The 25279-nt window shown below is 42.5% G+C and overlaps 1 protein-coding gene across 1 annotated transcript in view; it reads right to left on the reverse strand.

Annotated features, from left to right (window-relative positions):
• Positions 1-24094, reverse strand: part of LOC124407995 (nuclear hormone receptor E75-like) — a 118241-nt gene extending 94147 nt beyond the window's left edge. The window contains exon 1 of the mRNA XM_046884631.1: positions 23654-24094. Coding sequence (XP_046740587.1) covers positions 23654-23921 — 268 coding nt within the window. The 5' untranslated portion in view covers positions 23922-24094. The remainder of the gene's footprint in view (positions 1-23653) is intronic.
• Between the last annotated feature and the right edge of the window lie 1185 nt (positions 24095-25279).

Consider the following 25279-nt stretch of genomic DNA (forward strand, 5'->3'; position numbering starts at 1 on the left):
TGAGTGAATCATAATTGTAATTCACTTTATCACGTGTGCGTTTTCCGTAAACATTATATACGAGTTGTATGTATAAAGAATGGATGATATGCGGATTTGAAAATTTCTTGTATTCATTACAATCCTAATATACTGCACATATGATTACATAAGTATATATCGTGAACAAGGCTGCCAACCCACGAGAAGCAAAAGAAAAGAAAAAAAAATCAATCAATCAATCATCCGCACCTTTTTTCGCGGTAAGTTAAATGTCACGGTGTGTCGAGTTTTTGAAGTCAAATACGAGCGAGTATACGTGCGAAATTCGTCTGTAAAAATTTTAAATCCACGTCATGGACTGACGCGTGTAGGTTGACACCGTTCGACCTTTTCCATCGACGGCATCAGGTTTCCGCAACCTTCAGAATCTCCGCGGCCTTGACCTCAACGGCAACCAACCAATCAACCACCCGAGTGCCCGGGAGGATCAGCCAGCATGGCAGCCCATCCCCGTAAAATATCAACGATATAGGTATATACATTACTATACATACACATGCATGATGAATGATGCGGAAGAAGAAGAAAGAATAAAAAAAAAAAAAAAGAAAGAAAGAAAACAAATAAATAAATTTTGGAAAATCGTTTGAGCGTGAAATTTTTCTTCCCAGCTGGGTAACCCGGAAGACCCGCCTCGATTCCGGGGCTGGAGTTCCGGGGTTGCGGCCAAGTTATATCTATAGGGTAGACAGGTAGGTATAGGGTGGAAGCTCTGAGAATTTCCCACCCCGTTCGCTGGTTCTACAAGCGAGCGAGCTAGCTAGCGAACGAACGAACGAACGAACGCGGCGAGGGACCTTCACCTTGTTTAGCCTTCACCCTGTACGGTGTACCTCGTGGAGGTTGGAGAACACCGACAAGCCCCCAGCCCCCGGCCAGCCAGCATCGCTCTCCGTATGTATGTATGTATGTATGTATGTATGTATGTATGTATGTATGTATGTATGTACACAAGGCTGACTTTTCTACGTGTGCGAGGATCCACGCGCGCTAACAACTCGGGGAACACGCACGCGCGGCGTCGTTACCTCAAGTTCACACAGAACCCATGAACAAATATATGTTACATGTATATACACATACACGCATACCAACATATGTATATAAAAACAGTAGACCGTATGTGATACAGGTTACGAGAATTCATTTACATACTTATTGCCGGAAGATATTCGCTCGTTAATAAATATACTTCAATGAAATAGGTAAACGATTTAAACCTAGTCGGTCAGATGGGGTGAAATTCACTCGAGAACTACGAATGTAGAAACAAGAAAAATATATATACATACATATATATCTCTTGGTTTTCCTAACGAAAATTAAAGAAAGTATGAAAAATATGGGAAAAAAAGAGGACTTTATAAAATACGTTTCTGGGTGAAATTCACCCCAACTGACCGATCAGGGTTAATCGTAGATTGAGATACGAGTTTTGCACTAATTTTATAAAATCACATTTCACAATATCTATCTAATAATAAAATGACGTCCGTAAGATGTAAAATTTTTTTGTAGATCAATTCTTCCTCCACTCGATCAGCCAGCGATCGCGTTCACTTCCGTGTATAAAATCGAGGGTTGAATAAAGAGGCTTGGAAGAATGGGTGGTAGAGGCTACCTAAACTCAGGATGGATATCACCGCTTCCGTCCATATATCTATATCTATATAAGGCATAAAAATATCGATTCCAAACTATGAGTTTTTCCCTCGAGGAGGACGTACGAAGGTGAGTCCGATGGTTCCCGGAGGTTTCGCGAGCTGACCGAGTTCGGGAAGAAGAGGGTTGACGGAAGGCAGGGTCAGGGCCACGGCCGCGGCCGTGGCAGTCACCTTGCGTCCTGCAGGAGTCCGGGACTCCGGGTTTCCGGAACTCGGTGACTCGGGGTTCGTGGGGGTGGTTAATCGGGACCGGGTGTGAGGCTGGCGCGAAGCACGTGCCGCCAGTCGTCATGACAACGACGACCTTGTCCCGCGCAACGAGCCCAGCCCTCCGTTTCACCCTCCGCATGGCGATACACACCGACTTCCGGGCGCACAATCCTCCAATCAGCATCACCACGTGGCTTGCAAGCTGTCACTCGCCTTGCGGCAACAAAGTAGCTTATAGATATACGCTTTTACAAAGTCGAACTTTGATGGTTCGCCATTGCCTTCGACGTGGAAACAGAGGGTTCCGGAAGCTGGGAAGCTTACCCTCGTTATCATTTTTCCAAGAATAAGGAATGAACGAGGGATGTTTCACGAGACGATTAGTCGCCAGCTTCGTCGTCTTTTGACCTCGTTCGGAAGTCTTCTTCAGGTCTGTCAACCCGCTTACTTCATTCACTATATATTTTTATTGGTGTTATATATCTTTTTTCTTCAACTAATTTGATTTTAAACTGATTTTATATCGCGTTAATTCAGTCTTATGAAACATATCCAATCAAATATGTTACAAATTTTCATTCGTCTTTTGTTTTATTTCATTTCCCACCGCCTATTGCATACGTGATGATTGTATTCAAAATCCACACGTATTTTGTGCATGCAATTGAGAACAAAGGCGTTTGGCCGAACGATCGCGTCCGAGGTGGCTTGGCGGCGGTCATTACATCACATTCCTCCCCCATCCAAGCCGCCATTATTCCAGGGATTTTCCCCGGGAGCAAGAGCTGTCGGATCGGGACCATTTCACCACACCTCGATGTTTGCCGATACTCGTGTTGCGATGGGTTTACGCAAATATTCGGCAACACCGCGTAATTACAAATTTCCGATACACGCAACAAGTAGAAATTTCATAAGGGAGAAATTTTTTTCGGTCGTTAAAAAAATTCAAAAATAAATATGAACACAAAATTAGCATTGCAAATCGGTTGTATGATTTAGTGATTCATCGATCTGATAAAAAGAAAAGAAAATCGATTTTTCTTTTTACAACATTTTACCTCAATTTCAACGTCAACCTTACGAGCTCCTTCCTATGATGTATAAAATTGAGAAAAGAAATTCACCGAGTCGGGCGTAGCATTTATCACGCTTGCGTAGGGAGGGATGAAGTAACGAACGACTTGGGAGGGAATCGGCCGGCGCCCTTCGCCGAGGACAAGGACGACCAGGGACTTCTCTCCTCCCAGCTCAGGATCAAGGTCCTGCAAGAGGCAGCACCACGGCACGGCCATCCTTGTCCCAGCGGACGAGGGCAGGGGTGCATCGTAAACCACTATAAATGTTGCACTAGTTGGGGCCATGCGTGACCATAGCAACCAACCAGCCAGCATCAACAGCAGCAGCAGCAGCAGCAGCAGCAGAGCAATCGATAAAATGCAACATATTTCGACACCAGCCCTACGCGTCGACATCGTTGAGAGAAATGGAAAAAATTCATTTGATATTCGATCACAGGTAGAATTTGGAAACATTATTCAGTTCATACTGATGAATGCAAAAAATTTTGTTTATTTTTGAAGGACAAACCTTCGTTCGCAATAGTATTGCTGTTTTTTTTTTTATTCATTTATTTTTTTCCCACGGACATATTGTAACACTTCTGACAAACAACGACGTTCGGTGAATTGAAAAAGAAAAATAAAGCAGTATTTGTCAAATCATTGGTGTTTAACCCTTACGCTACACACCGGGGTCGAAATGACCCCATGGTATCTTCGCCGTAAATTCCATGTGAACGATATCCAAAATAATCCAATTTGATTCAAGAAAAACAATGAAATATTGTAAAAATCGTTAATTCGTTCTTTTTCTATAACTCACCCAAATCAATACTTTTTTTTCTTTAATACCCGTCTCTCGAGACTTACCTCAGTCAATTTTCAGCTCAAAATATTAAAAATTCCGTGAGTTGTGATTTTTTTCTTTTTTAGTAGAACGATCAATTTTCCGGTATTTCGTTGTTGTCAAAATTTATTATTATCAGTTTATTCAAAATTTCGTTCTGCTACAGATAAGTAACTAATTTCCCTTAAAATATAATAGTTAAGGAATCATCCCCGCATATTATCAACTCAATCGAATCGACATCTCCGTTTTTACGCAATAATTTTTAATGTGGGGTCTTCAGCAACCCCAGTCTTACACGAGTGAATCGATCATAACATAATTTGGTTTACCTAAGAGAGTTTTCCACTCTTGCAGCGGAAAATTTTCGCCACCCACGTATTTAGTAGGAATTTGCAGAGGTACAAACACAGGGGGGGGGGGGGGGGGGTAAGAGAGAGAGAGGTAAGGGATGAAGGGGGTTGCAGGCGAGGGCTGCTGATGCGTATATCGGTTAAAGGCGAGCTTGGGTTCGCCGGACTTTTGTCCGCGATTCGTCCTCCAAGGTCCTGGATTTTCGCATCCTGCGTCAGAGGTGCACCAAGTCGGCATAGCCCGAGTCTATCGGGGGTAACCATGACGACCGCCGTAAACTACCCTTGCAACGTCCTCGGAGGACGAACTGCGTCTAACCTTTCGACTACTTTGTTATATATATATATATACGTTATTCGTGTTATCCAGAAGCCCCTTCCCATGCTTCTTGATTCTGCAAGTGCGTCAGTGATTTTTCGAGGACTCCGTAGCCTCGACTTTGAACCAAAGCCAAGATTTTTTTTGTCTCCCCGAGAACCGGCCTGCTGGGAAATTATAGAAGTATCGTTTTTTCTCCATCGTAAGATCTGAATCGTCCGATTATGTATCATAACCTCGTATTGCTCCTTGGCAAGCGCGTCACGCAGCGCCTGACTTTTCGTCGCAGATTTATTATCACCGTTTTTTACTACACCGAATATCAACCTCACTTGAGGGTAGTTGGTGAAGACAGGAAAAAAAAAAAATAGAATAAAACGAAAAAAACTCGCATGACTTTCCACCAACCGAGCCAAAAATAAATTGCCTGGAACAGGGTACCTATGTAAGACGTATGCTACTCGCGTAATTAGTTCAACCTGCACGTATGCCGGCTGACACACCCGCGATTCGGTGCGAACAAATATTTGCACACGTCCCGAATCCGGCCGCAAGCTCACTAACTCTCACCTTTTAAGGTCAAGTGTAGAATAGAAACTTTCTCCCCAAACTCACGTGTCACACCTTGAACCCTGTGGATGATCCAGAAATATGTGTAACGTATAATTCAAGAACGAGAGATTAATTGTCAAGATATTGGAAAGAAATGGAGAGAATAATAATTGAAGAAAAACAACCGAAATGCATATAAGAGTGCATAAGAATAATAATGTGATGTAATAACAACGACAGGCCGAAATATGACGGGATGAATTGCTATGCAAAAGAACCGGATGAGAAACGGGAAGAAAGGAAGAAAAATTCGCTTCTCACGATGCGTTGCGTCGCGTTGTTAGTATATTAGCGGTCGCCGACATTAAGAGAGTGCAGTAGCCACGGAGTAGGTTACACGAGGACCTTCACCGCTTCCTTAGGGGTCGGCGTCCGCGTCCAGTGGGTTATAGCAGGTCGGCTACCTCTGGAAGGCTTTGGCTCTGCTCCTCCTCGTCATGCAACGCACTGCTTCTCGATCCCGAAGGTCCCGAGTTTTTCGCCAATTGTCTTTGTACGATGGTATACAACAATGCACGCGTGGTGTGTCTGCCATTGTGCAGATGTGCGCATCGGTCTAATGGCGGCGAAAGCATCTTCTGCTCTTAGAAGCTCTACGAAGAAAGAGCGAAGAAAACGTAGAAGGAAGAAAAAAAGAAGGAAACAATGGAGAGAGAAAGAGAGAGAGAGAGAGAGAGAGGATTAGAAATATCACCTCAGAAGAGGGTGAGAAGAGAAGGCAGCAACACTCTGCGGATAATGGTGAAAAACGACGATGAGAACCACGAGTGATAAAAACTGGTAGAACCTCGACGAAATTGAATTGCCGAATAACCAGAGGTTTTCTACACTCTCCGGTATTATACTACAGAAGACAACACCACAATATATATTCTTCGCAAAGTATTTCGGAATCACGTGCAACCGCTGTCCGTAAGCTTTTTAAATCTATCCATCCTAACGAGATCTCGCAACCGAAGCGTCTTCAAGATTAGTATACATAAAAGTTTAGTCGAGGGCCTCAATTGCAATCCATTGAATAACAACTCGACGACCATTTGTCAAAGCTACGTTGGCAATTGCAGGAAAAAACGTTGTCAAGGATCACAGGCAAATATTTTTTCTACACAAATTGTGTATATATAAGTGTCTTGAGTTAAGGATAAGGAGACTAATCAACGTAGTATGTGTTCGCCAAACATCAAGTACCTACGTCCTTCTACCTAAAGGTACCAATAAAAATTCTGATTCCTGGTACCTCCAGAGACCGACGGTATACACTCGTTGAAATTCCTACAATTCACCATTAAACGCAACTCGCATACATTAATCGGTGGTTGAACCTTCCCGCAGCGAGCGAGCGAAGAGACTTGCACTTGCTCCAGGCTTCTGCGACCACTTTCGATCTGCCGATGATGCGGCGCGCTTTCTCGTCACGATGCACGCATGCGATATATGCCCATCCAGGTATCTAAACGGTTGAAGCCACAAACGTTGGATCTTGGATCCACTGGACCGGACTCGATGTCAGTATAAGCCTTCGCACATAATTGTGGAGGTAAGTTGGTAAGAGGCGCGTCACCGTTTCGGAATAAGGGTGTACCTTTTGTCTCCAGTGAAAATTGCTTGGCACGCGTGATGCGTGCCGCACGTGTCAGCTCGACGACGACGGCAATAAACACAGGGCAGAGACCTCGAGTCTGCAGGGCAGTGCACCGTTGACCTTGTCCCAGCAATGTGTCGCCTGCCATCGCGTCGCCGTGCAGCAGCGTTCCACGATTCTTCTTATTATAGGTACCCTGCAGATGCACTCAGCAGCTAGCTGCGATGCATTTCTCTTCTGGTGAACGCTACGCTGAGGAGCTCGAACTTCCATACATGAGAGACACGAAGACATCAGTGGGTACATTAAGAGAATGATTGACTTAGAAAAATTCGAGGGTTCGTTTAGATATTTATGTAGGTAGGTAGGTAGGTAGGAAGGAAGTAAGCTGACTGTCTATTCACCCGCGATTTCTACCAGCAAATAAACTTTGTCCATGAATAATGAAACCGTAAATAATCCTCTCGTTCTTAAGACCATAAATCACTGACGTTGAACGGCGAATTATTTAAAGCCCAAATAACATTATGGCTTTACTGCGCGTCCTAGAAATGTCTGTCCAGAACCGCCTGCTTGCCTGCCTGCCTCCAAGGATGATGATAGATACCGGTGCACCACTGACTCGGGATGGATTACAAGTTTATTGCGGTGCTGTGGCAGCGACTTTGCAGCAGCGCAAGCGTAAAATTGACTGATTTCGAGTGACCTTGTCTGCAGCCGAGATTTCACGGTCACTCAAAACCACCGAGATATCTGGCTGAATAAGTATGCGATCTGTGAAAAATTTTGGGAAAAAACCGAAAAATAGTTTACCTCAAAAAAAGAGGGTCCAATTCTTTTGGGTATCGAAGTCTCGACAATCGAGCTGGAGCAAAGTTCGGATTTTCCAAAGGGAAAATTTCAAACGCACAAAGTCGCTGATCACATCGATAGCGATAGACTCTGTTATTTCATATCCCAAGTCCTGAACCCTTTCCAATGAACTACATCGTGTGCAATAATGGCGGGTAGTATTTTATTATACCTATTACCGCGTCAAACAGGTAAAGGGTAGGTACCATCAGGTATCAACGCAAGCAGCAGCTGCGCGTTCGCGCAAAGCGATTATTGACAAAGAGAGATCGTTCTGGGATTTCGTAAAACTCGGAAAAGCTTCCCACGCAAAAACTATTTCACTTAACTGCAGGTATACATGTATATATAGACATATATATATATATATTATAGATGTGTATTTATAAACCCCCTTCTTTGTCCGCATCGTCGTCCCTTATTTTTTCCCTCATCTCATATTATGACCCAAAAGGGTTTCCCTCTCTTGACCTTGTGGCCGTCAGATCTAGTCGAAACTAAGGCAGGTGGGTGGGTTATGTACCCATTGAATCCAACCACTCTGTACATCGATCTGGCAGTCCTGATCCAGATTCGTCATTGTACCTTGCGCGTTGAGGTCGCAGACGAACCTTTGTCAACTGGGACAGTTTCCCCCTGTACCACTGCACACCGTCTGCCCTCAGAGATCGTTCGATTTACGTTCTCAGATCCGAGGGTTAAGCGATTCGGTCATGTATTGCTGGAGTATTTAACTATTAGAAAAATTTCAGGAATTAATGTCTACCTTCGATAGAAAAGAAAAAAAAAAAAATTTGTCAACTTAAAATTACTTGTCTAATAAAATAAAATATTGTTCTTTCACTTTTTAAACTAAAGCTGTGATAACAGATTACAGAATCCTATATCATTTACCCTGAACCTCAATGAATCTATGGAAGTAAAACTGTGAATTTTGATTTCGTTAACCGACTGCACCTTCGATCGATCGACGTCTTGAAAAAATCCTTAAAGTGCTTTTGTTTCGATATAAATATATTAAAATAGTTTCGTAAATTTTTGTTGGCAATTATTTATTTATTTTAGTTTTTTTCTTTCTTTTTCGTTTTTTATCTCACGAAATCGACAAAGAAAATTCCTTACTCGTCTCATCTCTTCTTACTTTCTATCTTTCTTCACCGCCACGTGGCCAAGGTCGGGGACCACAGTGAAGAGCGGTGATCGCGTCTCCATGGAAACGATGAAAATCTCCGCGAAGCCTAAGGGAGGCAAGCAAACAGGCAGGCAGGCAGGCAGGCAGGCAGGCAGGCTGGCAGGCCTGGAGTGTAGAGAAGGAATTGGCGAGGGACAAGGGGTAACCCTGAACGCATCAAGGTCACCCTTTGTGCGTCGCATCCCGATCTTCGTCGGCCCTCCAGCAGCAGCCCGCCCTTGGTCGAAAACCTGGGAATTCCGCGTATTCGCACAGCGCGGAAATTAGCTTCGAAGATTTTGGCAAAGTCTCAACACGCGATAGCAGAGGATCGTATTCAAAGACATGGTACAACATTGTATTCCATTTAACGGACAGAAAAGAAGAAAAGTGAAAAACTGTTAAAATAAATAGAAATAAAAACAGTAACAAACAAATATTCGATACGAACGAGTGCCGATGAAGCTGATAAAGTTCTTTCCCCTGAGAACTTTGCACTTCTCGCAATTTAATGCTATATACACGCGTATATCATACATATATATATGCATATGTATAAACGGCGATTAAACCATTGTAAATAATGTAATTTTATTGTTGACGCACTCCCGAGTATAGGGTAATAAATATAGAGAAATATAAGTTGATGTAGATGCAAACACGAGACGAGTTCAATTACCCTTGATTGTCTGCCTGTAATGCTATTTTATGCTTTTGTTATTTGCACATTTTTCTCTCCTCATCTCATCTTCCTCTTATTATTTTTATATTTCTTACCCTGCATATTCTTTTCTATTTTATCTCGCTCTTTGTATACAATATATGTATATATATAATAGCAGATTCTAACCTTCCACGACTAGTTCATTCGCTTCTTGCTTCTTGTTTCTCTCTCTCTCTCTCTCTCTCTCTTTCTCTCCCTCTTATGACAATTCTCACATCCCAATCTGTACTCCAGACTTTGCCAAGATAAGAGAGTCCAGACGCGTAGCCATACTTTACACTCTCTCTTATATATGTATACACATGATACAGTTTGATAGCTTGTACAAACGCGTATGCATATATATATATATATATATATACGTATTACCCACTTGTCAAACGTAAATCCGCGTTCATTCATTCTCTCAATTTTTTTTCTCGACGTATTTTCCATTCCTATATTCCTTCGCTCTCTCTATCTATCTCTCACACACAAGCCAGGTAAAATTTGTGAAACATAATTTTCCTACAAACAGCTGTTGTACACAACTCCCTTCATCCGATGACTAAAAATCAATAAAAAGTTTCCAATTCTTCGTCCTTCAGTCTCCGATCACCTCGTGGCTTTTGGAGAACCAAGAGCATCCATCGCCTGCTCGTGGTCGATGGAAATCGGAGTTGCAACCAACACCTACGAGTATTGTACACACATGATACACGGGACGAACTACATTGCGGTGAGCAATGCACGCAAGACCTGGTGCAATATAGGGTGCGCGAAAAGGGCTCGGATCTGAGTGCCCTGCGAGAGTAAGCGACGATCGAAGGTCTCTGACCGCTGAGGGGCCAACGTTCGCCTTGGACCTTGAGGCGCACAGCCTGCTGCTGGTGGTGGTGGTGGTGATGGTGATGGTGATGGTGGTGCAACTTGCTGAGGCGAAGCTCCGAGAACACGAGCTGCGAATTGCTTGTTGCTGTCACAGCGTCGACAAGCGCTGACCAGTGACCAAGCGAACGCTGAAGTCAAGGTTTAATCCTAAGTTGGCAAAACGTTGATTCGAAGAGAGAAAGAAAAGATGACTTTTTCCAATAACTTGAGTAAGTATAGAATATTAGATTGTTTAAGGTTTCCAGTCTCTACAGCTAATCGGGAAGTTAATTTAAAATCGTTGTAAAATATCACTTTGTTGCACAATTTGTTGAAAAGGAGATTCATTGTTGATTTGGATTGTACGATGTGTACCTACGACGTGGGCAATGCGTTTAGATTTTGATTATGACCGAAAATTCGTGAGCGATTTAACCCCGGACAAAAATAAAATCGTGAAATTGAAATTGTTCGACGGTTTTCTTATATTGTTAACCACGGAGGAAATCCCGCGGGAAGCACGTTGGAACTCCGTTCTATTGTTCACTGGGCGGGAGATTCAACAACCTGGGACTCAGAGCCAAGGGAATAAGGGGTTGGAGGAAAGGTGAAGATCGGGATCTTCGTCTTCCGTTTCACCTGCGTGACGATCTCTACCTGCTCGAATAATAAAGTTGATGAGTATATAAGCGAGTGAATGTCACGTGCTGGATTTGGGCGCGTTTAGAAGCAGAAAAGTTTCAGGTTTCGGAAGAATATTTTATAGAAAAGGTGTAATTTTTTTTTTTTTTCTATTTTTCTTTTCACTTTAACGATTATTTATCTAAAAGTGTAGAGTTTTATCACGTTGCAGAACAAAACTGTGCGACTTTCAAACGAGAAGCAGATGCCTCGTCCTGGTTGAATAATAATATGTAGTTATATGTATATGTATATACATTGTACATATTATATGAGTTTTCGCAAATAATGGAAAGGATGGGAAAGGATCAGAAAGGAAAAGGATTTTGCGCAAACAGCAGCTGCTCTCTTCGATCTTCAGTGTTTACGTGAAAACCACCCGCGATTTCCTCGCGCAACCCTTCGTAAGGGTTGAACTATTATGCATATACCTGCACCGGCCTGCGCAGCTGGACTATCGATGATCATAATACAATTCTACCGCATGTATCCTTTCGTCTGTGAGATTTGAATTTTCATTTCACCAAATCCATCCATCAATTCTAACCTTTCCAACGTCAACGTGAATAAGAAATGATAGAAAAAGAGTGGAAAAATTTCACCTTTATAAAATCCAATTTATTTCACGTATGTATGTACATATATAACACCAAGTAGACGAAAATTTTCTGCTCTAAAAATCAGATATCTACTATTTATTCCGGAAATTGAATCGCGTGATTAGAAGATTTAAATTGACTGATATCTGAATGAGAAATAGAAAAAACAGGTTCAGAACATTTTTCTATTCATGGAGACAAATTGTCTAAAATTGTATACGACAAGCCGCGTGGAGTAGTGAAGAAAAAATTGTTTGCCAATCGGATAAAACTGTTTGTGCAAATCGAGAGACCAAGAGGTGCGAAATTCCGAGGCGAAAGCTCGTGGAGTTTCCACGTTGTTGCCCATCTACTTTGGTGGGGGTAAACACCTGTTGGTTGGATCTCGTGGTTATAGACTGAACAGCTGGTGTTCTTGAAACGTTGTTCAAATTTCGATCGCGACAGAAGAGAGGCCTCTCCTCGCTGTATTATTGCGGGAACAACGATTTGCGAGGATACCCGAAGTATTCTGCGAACGGATAATAATAATTGAAATCGGGGATGTCGAGTTAGGTGAAACGAGCTGATGACAGTAGACGGTCAAACCGCAGCTACGGTGTGCTTGAATTGGTTTGGATTTTCCAAAACCCTGGCCCATTGTGAGTGAGTAAAAAGAAGGGTTAAAGGAGAGTTTGCGCAAACCGATAATTCACCCTCACATCCCCATGGCAGCTGATGCAAATAAAGCACTGGACCCAAATCCATCTGCAGCAGCTCTTCCGTGAATTCGGTGAAATTGTATGACGCGCAGGCGTTGCGAGGAAAGAACGGCTGCGTTTACTTCATTACCATTTAACACAAGGGTGAGGTAACGTAATACCACCACCACCACCACCACCTCATCCCCATATCATATTTTCACAAGGAATAAGGTATCCTGAGGTTGCATCTTTGGCGCAGCTGCACTCTGCTTTCTCCTGGGATTCTCCGGGTGTGTCTCTGTGTCTAGAGACACGCGTCGGCTTCTGCATTTCCGTTTTTCCTCCCCGTTACGCAACGCCTACTACAATTCGTTACGTGAAACGCGCGTGCCCTCGGGGCGTATCCCTTGCGCAATTGGACAATGTCACCCTGAGAATACGTGACGAAACACCTTCTGTGTGCACGGCGTATACTCGATACTCGGCAGTGATTCGTCCGAGAAGAAAATTTTTTAAAAATTAAAAAAAGTCACCACGACATCGATGCGAAATATCTGACCTTCCGTCTTTGCGGTACAGAATTGAAAAAACAATTTGCCCGCATCCGGCCTGCGAAGTAACCGCACGCGAATAAGAAGGAAACAAGTTCGCTCGTAAAATTATCACCTTGAAAGTCTTTGATGAAGTGTTAGTTAAATAAATAAATTAGTCACTGCCGGCTTATTTCTCCCAAACAAAAAACCCTTTTCTCCAAATCTTTACCTCGTCTTCTCTCAACCCTTGCATGCATGTCACTTCCACCATCGTTCGGAATTGAGACACAGCATCATAAGAGCTTCAGAAACGACCGTCTGCACGGCAAACTTTGTGGGCTGTTGGTTACATCTGCCCACAGGTCTAACACACAAGACCTGCATGCATACGCGAAGCTTTACCGGAAGTGATGCACACTCCGTCATTGTACTCGAGGGTAAAAGAAAGTGGCCGTCCCAGCGTGTTTCTACAGGAGAATATGCGCGCGCGCGCGCGTTTTCCATTGAAACACAATCCCGAGACCCACCCTCTTGTGAAAGAGATAAAAGGACGGGGAAAATAATTGAGATTATGAAAATCCGCCCCTGAATTCGCCTATTATTGCGTAACATCAATGCGTTAAGCGCGTGGCAATATTCGATGAATGGATTCGTCTGCTTTGCCTGGTACCAAGACTCTTAAGAATAACTACGAAGGCCGCATGCCTACTGCGGGGTGATTTTTTTTTCCAGTTTTTCATTTTATTAGACCGAGAATTATACAGTGACGCGCATTTAAAGAGATTCAAGTGCAATAATTCAGAAACGAAAATCTGAGTGTTCAACAATTGGAAAAAGTAAACGTCGATATGAACATTTCACATCTATAAAAACTAGTGAAATCTAGGAACAAAATTTTTGTAAAATTAAATTAGATTTTTCAGATCTTTTCACGTACCTATAAATTTCGTAAAAAATGATATCAAGTAATCATTGTTCGCATTGTTGAACAAATTTTTACACCGCAAACTTGACGCTCAGCATTGAGAGAAATTTCGCTTGATTTTGAATGATATAAAATGAAAATATAAAAGTGAATAATAAGAAAACAGAATAGAGCAAAGCTGCAACCCTTGGCCGCAGCTTCGATCCTTCAGGGTCAGGAAGTGAGTGAGTGAGTGAGTAAGGATCGATCGATTCAGGCGTTGGCGAGGAGGTCACTGCCTCGCCTTGCCAGGATTAATGACCCTTACTAAGTGCAGTGCAGTACAGTACAGTACAGTGCAATGGCATCGCCCCGCCTAGATTCTGCAGTGTAATGTAGTAGAATAGAAGAAGTTTGCGTGTGAGTGTGTGTGTGTGTGTAGATTTGTTGCCAGGATTAGTGGTGGTTGTGGGGCGTTAAAACGTATATGGAAAGGCAACAACCCCTGTTTACACCGCGATCGAGCGACCCTAACGTCTGCGCCGATATCACAAGCTGCACCCTTATTAATTCCCTAGTTTCGCCGAGGGATGTGAGTAGAGTATAAGGGCAGGGGAATAAGAGGCGACGAGCGTCTAGCCCACACACTTCCTGTAGTCGACCCTTATCTCGCTCGCACCCTTGTAGCCATCCTACATGCCGGCGGCTCTGATTAACCCCACAGACGACGTACACGCGTGCTATCGCGTTTTGCGGAAAACGCGTCGTACATATACATACATATATATATATATACATATATATATGTATATATATGCAGGTATTATAAAGTAAGTAACGCGGATATAATAGAAGTTGCAGCGAAGCTTTATTTCTCTTCACATTCTCTTATATCCATTAGCGAAGAATCAAAATTCAATCTCCTTATTTAATTTTTTGTTTTTTTTTATAAACATTATTTTTTTCGTACATTCACCTCTCTGTTTTTTGTTTCTTGTTTCTTTTTTCCCCGGAACGACGTACTCGTATAATACGAGAAAAAGGATCTTCTTCCATATCGCAATTACATTTCGGGAGAAATACTTTTCCCTCTATACACATCCGCAACGCCTTATCGTATGCAATCCGCGATTAAGACACCGTGTTACTGCCGTATAAACTCCAAGTAAAAACGGGGCAAGAAATAAAAAAAAAAAAAAAAAAACAACCACCATTTAACCAATTGAAAAAAAAAATCTCTACAGGTCGCAAGTTTAAAAAAAAAAAAAAAAAAAAAAAAAAAACATGGCGCCGTGTGGCAGGGAGCGTGTAACGTGGGTTGCGGCCGCTGCAGGCGGCGTTCTTGCCGTCGTCGGTGGGAGGTGGGCACTGGGTCATTCCCCCTTGGCTCGTGCAGTGCGCGAGTACAGGGGTCATTGCGAGACAGTGAACCTCCGAGTAGGTACTTTCCTCCTCCTCCTCCTCCTTCCCTCCTCGCCACTCCTCGCCCCCCTCTTCACTCCCACCCTCACGTCGCGACGCGGTCTCACCCTTACCCTTACCCTTACCCTTACCCTTGCCCTCCCTTCGGCATTGCGCCGCATTCTGCCCCACCCATACCATCGTTTCTCCTCTCCTCTTTTCTCCTCTCCACATCCCTCCGCGTCGCTCCTGCGTGCAGACTCCTTTGGCTGTTTGCTCGTCTTTCGCTCTGGAGAGGGAGAGAGAGAGAGAGAGAAAGAGAGAGAGAGAGAGAGAGAGGGTGGAAATATGTGGGTACCGACTAAGGCGGTATACATATAGCAGGAATGATCCGCATTTATTGCGATATTCATAGCAAATCACGTCTGCATAGTTTTATATGTACATATACCGTGTATATATTGTATAACTAATTATTATTCCAACATGGTTGCAACTAATTAATACGACGAGTCTCTAGATCGCCGAAGGGGAGATAAAGTTACAGATCTCGATAGTCGGATCGGTTATTTCGTCTCATTCTGTAACGTGGATATACGATATATATATATATATGTATAAGGATCACGTAGTTTTTGCGTCGATAAAAAAGATGTAACCTTGACAGAACCAAAATGGAGGGAAAAAAAAACCTTGTAAAAATAATTGGATAGATGAGCGTTGAATTGTTTTTTTCTTTTTTTTTTTTTTTTTTCCTCTTCAACCTTCTTTCCGTCTCTTGTTATCACCTATTAGTATACACGTAACGATCTTCGATGTTATATACCCGGTATAACGCACACGCGAATATACTTCCTTGAATATTTGCAAATATACAAGTTTGCAATCTATATGTATATCTATAGTAAGCATTATATCTTGTACCAAAGTGGTGGAGTACACAAGTATGAATACATATACACGTATATACTATAGGCACACAAGAAGATTAAATATCCGCGACTATTTCGAGAAGGTCGCACGAAAAATAATCAGAAGCGAGGCGAAACCTCGAGTCATGAGGAGGAGGAGGAGGAGGAGGAGGTGGAGGTGGAGGAGGTGGTGGAAGAGACGAGAGGATCGGTACAATAATTTCTTGCTACGCGCTCGTTACGTATTATAGTTAAAGGTCGTCTTTTACGATATGTACAACAAATTGTCATTTACACTCGATATGACTGACGGGTGTTTAATACCAAGACGGTGGGTACGAAAAAAAAAAAAAAAAAAAAATCACACAACCACATACGTTTATAGAAAAATGAATTCTTCGCGGCGTTATTTATATATTTATTTATTTATTTTATTTCTTTTCTCTCTCAACATTTTCGTCATCATTTTCTTCAAATAAACGTATAGACTTATATTTCAAAGCTAAACCAGGCATTATTAAATTTAGTTTTTACTTTATATAAGTATACAATACAAAGTGTATTTATAAACTCAGACTAATTTTTCTTACACACCCATGATTCAAGGACATCGTTCGATTACGATTAAATCGTTGTGACATAATCGCTAGTCTTTATCGCCTTTAAGCTCGCACGATAACGAGAAACGAAAAATACGAAGGAGAAGGTGGAGGTGGAGGTGGAGGTGGAGGTGGCAGTTGTATTACAGAGGTGTTCGTACAGCCACAGACACACTCACACGCGCGCAAACAGTTTCACGATTTACTTGATACACAAGATCACACACGTATTACGTAGCATTGTATGTTTTATTTCCTGGTTACCTTGACTCGCGAATTTACACTAAAACGCGAGAACACATGTGTATATAAATATATATATATATATACATATGTACATATGTGATGTGTATAAAGAATACATAGATGTATTTACACGTAATGTTCAAGCTCCACACTTTCAGCATATTCGCGTATGCTTGTTAACGTTTTTTTAAAAAAAATTTTGTCTTCTTCTTTTTCTTATACATTTTTCTTCTCATACACAACTGGTATGCACTTTACACATGTATGTATAGGCATGAGAGTGTATATCCAGACGTCGTTATTATACCCAATCTTCGTAAATTTTAAAAACGTTGTATAAGGTCAACACAGGACGGCTTGCGCATGCCCGACTTATCGGTGTTTACAATTTATATATATATATAATACGTATACCGGAGGCCATAATGAAAGCGTACCGGCTAATTATATCCTCGAAAAACCAAAGCTAACCGTATCAGCAGCCTACAGCTACTTGACGATGATGATACCTCGGTAATTTGTTCCTTCTTTAAACTTAGTTTTATTCTATCTCAAAACTGCTTTGCCATAAATCAGTCTAAATTGTTAAGAGGGTATCACGAGGTGCGAGAAATTGCATGTAGTCGATGTAATTTTCATATCATTTATTGTAGCTGCACGTTAGTTTTTTTTTTTTTTTTTCACTCTCAATTATTCGTCTGTTTCTCATTTACGATATAAGGTACAAAAATGGAGGAACTTTGCATAATCCTAATCAGCTTATCTCAAGACTTGGATGCAGTCGCGACGAAAAGAGAAGATTAAATCGTTTCATCATCTCTGTAAGCGAACGTTGAAATTGGCGATTGCATTATCACCGTAAGAATTTGCCACTTGTCTAGAAAAAAAAAAAAAAAAAAAAACAAACAAACAAACAAAAACAAAAATAGAGCGTAATTTCCATAGATTTTCTTCAATAAACCACACCGTCCCTGAAACGTGAAAGTTCTAGAGCCCCGGAAGTGCAGCGCGTGACGTTGCACGCGTGCATGTTTAGAAAAGAACTTTTAGGCGCACTGCTGGTTTTCCGACGAAACTAACGAAGCCTGAAAGAAGAAGAAGAAGAAGAAGGAAGAAAAACACGTCTGCTCTTTTGCGGAAAACTCCGTATTCCCACTAATCGTTAATCGGCAAAGAGAGGCTCGCGGAATTAATTTTCGCGACGATCCTTCCTCAAATCTTTCAAACGAAACTGTTACGCAATTGAACGACATCAAGGCTTTTTCCCGTAGTATAAAAATTGACTTTTTTATCACCATACAGTCACATCGTGTTTGTGTTGCACAACCACGTCTACCGCAGACGATGAGAGAGTGCACCAGCATTCGGTGTGAGTTATACGCCGTAGTCTAAATTGACGTAACACGTAACGCGGTATATATATATGTTATACCAACGAGTCGTTAGCCCCGATGGTCCCTTCGTCTGTAGAAAACGTACGGCGGCCACGTCATAAGTACGACGACAAAATAAACCAACGAAAAGTCTGCTGCCTCTGATGCAGCAGGCTTCGTTCCATTAAAGAGTTTCGGTTAATTAAGGGACCAGCAGTCGCATATATATCCAAATGTGTGGGTACAATCAGCTACATCCCAGGAGCAAACTATCTCCCGCGTGCTGTTATACACATCACATTTATACATATACATACGATGGAGCTTGTAACTTTTCACTGTCAGATGTATTCTTATCATCGGAGGTAAATTCAAACTTGAAAGGGTGAAAATACCGAAACTTTTTTTATACCGACGATGAGACTAAAAAGACAAAAAAAAAAGAAATATATAGAGAAGAAAAACTAAAGCACGGAATCAATAGTTTAACAACGTTTTATCAGATAATATAATAAGAAACGATCTAATAAGATGGAAAAATCAATTCATCATCCAACAATATAAGGCTGCACAGAGTGCAACTGTATGGTAAGAAAATTTTTCCATCCTAGAGTGAAAGCGAGTAAACGAGAGAGTGAGAGAGTGATGTTAAATCGTGTAGATTGATTGTCTAGACTTTCATCCGAGCGCCATGCACGCACCACGTCGGTAATGAAAGGGTAAGTGACGCAGTTGGAAAAGCCTCTTAATATAAACATACACGAAGCATTAACATACGGCATAGAATCGGCATACAAGCGCGTATAAATAAGCGGTTACACATAGAAACGAGACGTAAGTTGGTCAAAGGCGATCTACGTCAAAAGGATGATCGTGATACAACGGCGGGGGCGTCTGGTCGAAGTCCTCGAACCGTCAGGGTCCCTGCCACACGATGCAGGACGAAAGGGTACCTTAATTATACCTACGCCTATTTCTACTTTGCATTGCGGGGGTTCGATAAAATTTTCAACTACGCGAAACGTAGAAGATAATACTAAAAAAAACTTCAAAAAAAAAAAAAAAAAGAACACCTTACGTCGCTTTCTTCGGAATGACCTCGTGTGAGTGATAAAGTTATTGTTTGTTCTCTGTTGTACAAGATTTATTCAAAAACGAGTCTACAATAATATCTACAAGTTAAAGAAAAGAAATAAATAAACTGACGTTAAAACGAGAAGAATAGAGAGAGAAAAAATATTTCTCCAGTCTGCAAAGACGTAATTATGCATATACATGTAACATATGTGATTGTAATGCTGAGTTTCAAGTTCCTAAAATATCCATTATCCTGTGTAAAACGAACAAGCAAACGTATACGAACGTTACTCATATATATATATATATATATATATACACCTATACATATACTCGTACATATACATATACATATTATCGTGTCTGTCGTCCCCTGGAACGCGATAATGCAGTTCATGCTGCACCGCGAGGCGTCCGCACGTGGTGGGGGGCATGCACAAGTACTTACCCACGGATGCATGGACGCCTCGATGCACGCGTTATGAACGCGCATAAGCGCGGGAGGTAGGTGAGGGGGAGGAGGAGGGGGGAGGGGGGTTGATGGAGGGGGGGGGGGGCGTACACACACAGCTTTCAAGAGTGCCTTCCGCCCTTCCCTTTCCTTCCCGTCCCTTCCATTCCCTTCCATGCCCTTCCATTCCCTTCCCTTCCGTTCCTCCCCGTCGTTGGAGACTGTCTGAAGGGTGTCTGGATCCGTGGCACACGATGCAGGATGCAGGCAGCAGTGCATGCGTACACTGTGCGCCCTGTGAAGGACGGTCGAGAGGACCACGACCCGAAGACCCGCAGCAGCAGCAGCAGCAGCATCCGATGCGAGTGCACAACGGACACGCCGAGGGACGACGTGCAGCGAAAGCGTAACACGTTCACACAGCCTCTCGAACCAGCACCAGACCAGACATCGACGCGTTGGGATGGATGGATGCGAGACGAGACGAGACGAGACCTATGAAGAGCGTAAGTCGCTCGACCCTGCTGAGAGATAAGCCGGAAAAGAGAAGAGAGGGGGAGAGAGAGGAGAGGGAGAGGCCAATCGGTTCTAGAAACCCTCGGTGAGCTTCGGTACACAAATGCGATGATTCATGGTCGCCTTGTGAGATATTTGGTACTTGATGGGAAGTCTTTCACTTTCTTGGGTCGGGGGTGAAAATTTTGAAGGGTCAATATTTACAATGAACGATATATGGATATTTTGAACATGCGAAAATAAAATAACGAAGGGTGAATTGTTCAGACATCAAGACTTTGAACAACGATTGATTTTTCGTTATTTTATTATTCCGCGTGTTTCAAATTTCGATATATCGGTTATTCGGAATATTGATCCTTTCAAGTTTTGATCTTCAACCCTTTTTCCTGACCAAGGATAAGGAGATTTTTATTTTTACATTCCTCTTTACCGAGTAAGATAAATTCCGACCGACCAGTGATTCTTACGAACTAATCTGTACGGTGTTACAAAACTGTATTCATCGTCCACTTCGACTTCCTATTTCTAACGCACTTTATGTATTGTGAGAAATGCCACTTTGATCCTCACACTGCTGCGCCCTAATCTGCACGCTATCAACAAAATGTCTGAGAAAAGACTTGCTGTACTCTCGCTGAATAGAGATTAAGTTTTCTCCTGATCAAAAGAACCGACAAGCTATACGAACAAACAGACTCATTTCCATCGGTGACGCCGTTTGTAATAAAATAATCGGATGACGAATGAACGGACGTTACTAAATCCACATTTTTCCTCTTACGATTATCCCGACGAATATCCCAATCGAAAGGATCCTCCAGATTTCCGGGATTTTCAGGTTTTCCCTGACCAATAGTGAAAGTCATTAAATATCAGAGGGTAAGAACCTGCAACACGAAGGTCAAGGTCTGGCTCCCGGAGCCCGGCTCACCACCGTCGTTCGCGAAGAAGAGAGTGAGATAGGGAGGGAGAGTAAGAGAGAGTGAGAGGCGTGGAGTTGGCACACATATAAATATAGGTAGAGTGAAACCTGCCTTCGGCGTTTAATTTCAGATGGAATAAATTAAAGTCAGGAAACCGGAGAGCTGCCACGGGAGGATGAGGATGAGGAGGAGGAATCTTCGTGAGGTTCCTCAGGTGTTCTTTAGAGCAGATGAGCGTACTTGGTGTATAGGTGGTCGGTTAAACACGACGTCGTGTGTAATCGGCCCGCATACAACAGGGAGCACAGCTTCTGCCTGGATCTGTATCTACACTACCAACCAACACGTAACAACGTCGATGACGCGACGTGTGACCGTGACCGTAACCGCGCAGAGAGAGAGAGAGAGAGAGAGAGAGAGAGAGAGAGAGAGAGAGAGAGAGAGAGAAAGAGAGAGATGGACGAATACAGAGGTTTCGAAAACTCTCCTGAAAACCACTAACCGGTGATACACACGAGGTACTATTGCCGCCACACATTGGAACTTCCTACATACGTTACGCCGATTTCTGCGCCCGCAGCACTCAGCATTGTACAAGGTCACTAAGCCATAAGGTCACCTGAGACATTCTATCCGAGCTCAGCGGTTCCGCGGTGTTTCTGAACAACATAGCACAGCCAGCATTTAATGGCGGTATGCAGTAGCAGTAACAGCAGCAGCAGCTTTCGTAACCGATGACTAGGTATCATCTACTACCATACATCCACCATGAAAGTATCAAGAATGGCGTATCTCGTTAAATATGATAAAATGAAAATTCCTTCTTCGTATAAAATTCTTCAATCGAAAGTGAACATTCCGCGTAATTCGATATTAGACCAATAGATAATAATCTTTACCACCGTTTTTGCGCTTCTTGGTTTTAGCGAAAATTCGTAGATACCTGCGTTGCAAAATAGTAAAGAAAATAACATTTCATTGCCGCTGCAGATTTCTCTTAGATTATAAAGAAAATCTAAGACATATCAACGAGGCTGAATGAAGCTAGCAGTCAGAATTAGGAGCAAAACATTCCGACGTTCGTTTAAACAAGGAAGTAAAGTACAAAAATAAAAATTTTGTGAAACAACTTGAATCCCCATGAATACTTTTACAGAATTATGAAGATAAGATTGAACTGCATTTTTTCTATTCCCAAAAAAAAAAATTATCTCTGTTTGCTAGTTTCAGCTTCATAACATAGCATCGGAATTCCAAGACGATCTCTGGCACTGGTACGATAAACGAAAGATTAATAAATAATAATAAAGAAAAGAAAGAAAGAAAAAAAGAAAACAAATTCACACTGCAAGTGCACGTATGTAAAAATAAACTTCTCGGTCAGCCTACCACGTATATCTGAACGACTTTATGAATTTCCCGCGATGCACTTGACAGAACGCATGTGCATTGCATGTTTTTCCGTATCTCGAGCGTTAATATAACTGTTGACCGAACGATATTTTTCACATTCATTTTTCTTGTTTACTTGTAAACTTGCACGATATTTTTCTATTTGTTTTCTCTCTCTGTCTTCGATTACTCTCCGAGGACATGGAATATATAATATGTATAATAGTCAACTTGTAGTCTTTTTCACGTCTCTACACTAATATTAGGTATGCGTATACTTCTCTCGCTTTTTCACACGAAATACACGACCAGTCATCTTGAGGGTGATTGGCATTGACCTTGTCGCAAAAATACGACGCTTCGCAATTTATGTTTTACACGCGTAAGTAACATCGCTTCTCCGTTTCGTTGTTCTTCGATGTATAATGTAATACTCTCACTCTCTCTCTTTCTCTTTCTCTTGCTAAATATTTCCTTCTTTACTTAAAACGTCTGTTATTCTCTTTTACATCGGTAGTTATACTCCTTCTACACTTGCTTAATAATTGGTATACATATATATATAATAGTGGTTTAACGTATTATATTGCACTCAACTTATTATACTTATCATTATAAGATATACCAACCGCGATATACGCATCAGAATTACGCTCAGTATTAATAATATATACTGTTGCAATCAATCGAAATTTTTCTCTTAAATATCGTAAGACAAAAAAAAAAAAACATTGAAACTTCACCAAGCATCTCCGGATCAACGAGAGTACGATCAAATATGAAAAACGATGATCTTGAAAACCGTATCTACTCTGCCGCTATCGAAATTCACGATATTTCGAAACCTGAAAATAATATCAAAAACGAAATACCAAAACAAAACAAAACAAAACAAAACTTCTTCAAAATCAAATAAACCAACCAACTACCCCATTATAAATTTAACACTACTGGGTGAAAAAAATATTCAACCTGCAGCATATTCGTCATTAGTCATCATCGGGTGTCACGTCGATCCGCAGAGTCAAACAACGACCTTGATAACACGATAAAAGAAAGGGACAAAGAATCTCACCGAGATCAGGAATGGAGCTGGTCGGTTCCTCGTGGTGATGAGCCTTGCCCTCGGCGGATTGCCTGACCCTGGGCGGCGGTGGCGGAGGCGGAGGTCGCATGCTGGAAGTGGAGCTAACAACGACGGAAGTCGGTGGTCCCTGGGTGTTTCCCGTTGGGGCGGAGGTGGTGGCGGCGGAATTGTTGGTGGCAGATGATCCTGGGGCCCGGGGTCCGGGCGTATTGGTCCCCGGATGAACGGGGCCTCGGATCTGGGTCTGCGGCGACATGAGGACAGTCTCGCCCCGACCGTGATGCCCCAAATTGAGTTGGGACGGTCGGGGGCACCAGCCGTGGAGAACCCTTATGGCGGTGCGGACCTCCGCCTGAAGATCGGCGGCAGCGGTTACCCGCTGCTTCCCGGTTTGAGCCACCGTTCCCGTATTTTCGACTTACGACGTTATAAAGTATGCGACAGATTAGAGGTATGAAATCCGAGTTGAACCGAAAAAAAATTAACCCTTCTTTTTCCAAAGTCGTAATATATAGCTGTGTATATACGTAGGTACACACTATATTCCACAATTCGCACAACTGCAATTTATTAATCCTGCGTAGTATAAAATCACTTTCACTTTTCTTGTGCGTAGTGGGATAGCCGAAGTATTTACGACGAATCCTTATTTTCCATCACTCGACTTCACCATTGAACAATTTCTGCATAATTCATTCATCCACGTTGACACTTGTTGGGTATATAAAAACCGAAACTTCACCTGCACGATGCACGTTTAAATGTAGGTATATATCATGATACATGTGTGTTTTGTCACTTCACTTAATAAGTACGTGTGTAACCAACTCCAAGGTATGTGCCATGTGTTCGAGGGTTACTGTCGCTGCCACAAACTGTAATGCACCTATAACACTCGATTGTATGACACGCGGTGTCGTCGTTAGTCGTCGTAGTAGTCGTCGTAGTCGTCGTCGTCGTCGTCGTCGTCGTTGTGTCGTCGTCGTCGTCAGACTTCAGCGTCAGCGGGTAAAACGTCGTTGAGCGGCGTCGGCGTCGGCGTTGGCGTCGGCGGTACCACTACGAATGTTACTTTGGCTACGCGAGACGAACGAACCAACGAACGAACCAACGAACGAACGAACGAACGACCGAACGAAGCGAACGGCCGGCCGAGTTCTCCTCCTCGGGTTGGCGCGCGCGCTGCGCTCCCTGTGTCGTATACGCACGTACGTATACGTATACGTATACGTATATCGTCTACCCCAGCGGAGATACGATACGATAGGTCGTGTAATTGTGTCTGTACACACCTATGCACCTATATGTGTAGGTGCGTCACACTAGCGTCGAAAAAAACAACAAAAACGTCGGACGTCGTTGCGCGTTGCGCGTTGCGCGTTGGTCGTCACGGGCGCAAAACCCACGTGTACAAAATGTCAAAAATCTTTCGATTTCACTGCATCAACCGGTGTATTGTGTATACCTACGTGAACGACGTGTACACAAGGGTATGAATGATTGCGTATAGGTATGTACTTTGCAATTGTCATTGTCAGTCACACGGAAATCAGTTATGCACACACGAATATATATGTATATTTATATATGTATGTATTTTAAATACAATACCGG

This window comes from Diprion similis, chromosome 7 (genome assembly GCF_021155765.1).
Source record: "Diprion similis isolate iyDipSimi1 chromosome 7, iyDipSimi1.1, whole genome shotgun sequence".
Taxonomy (NCBI): Eukaryota; Metazoa; Arthropoda; class Insecta; order Hymenoptera; family Diprionidae; genus Diprion; species Diprion similis.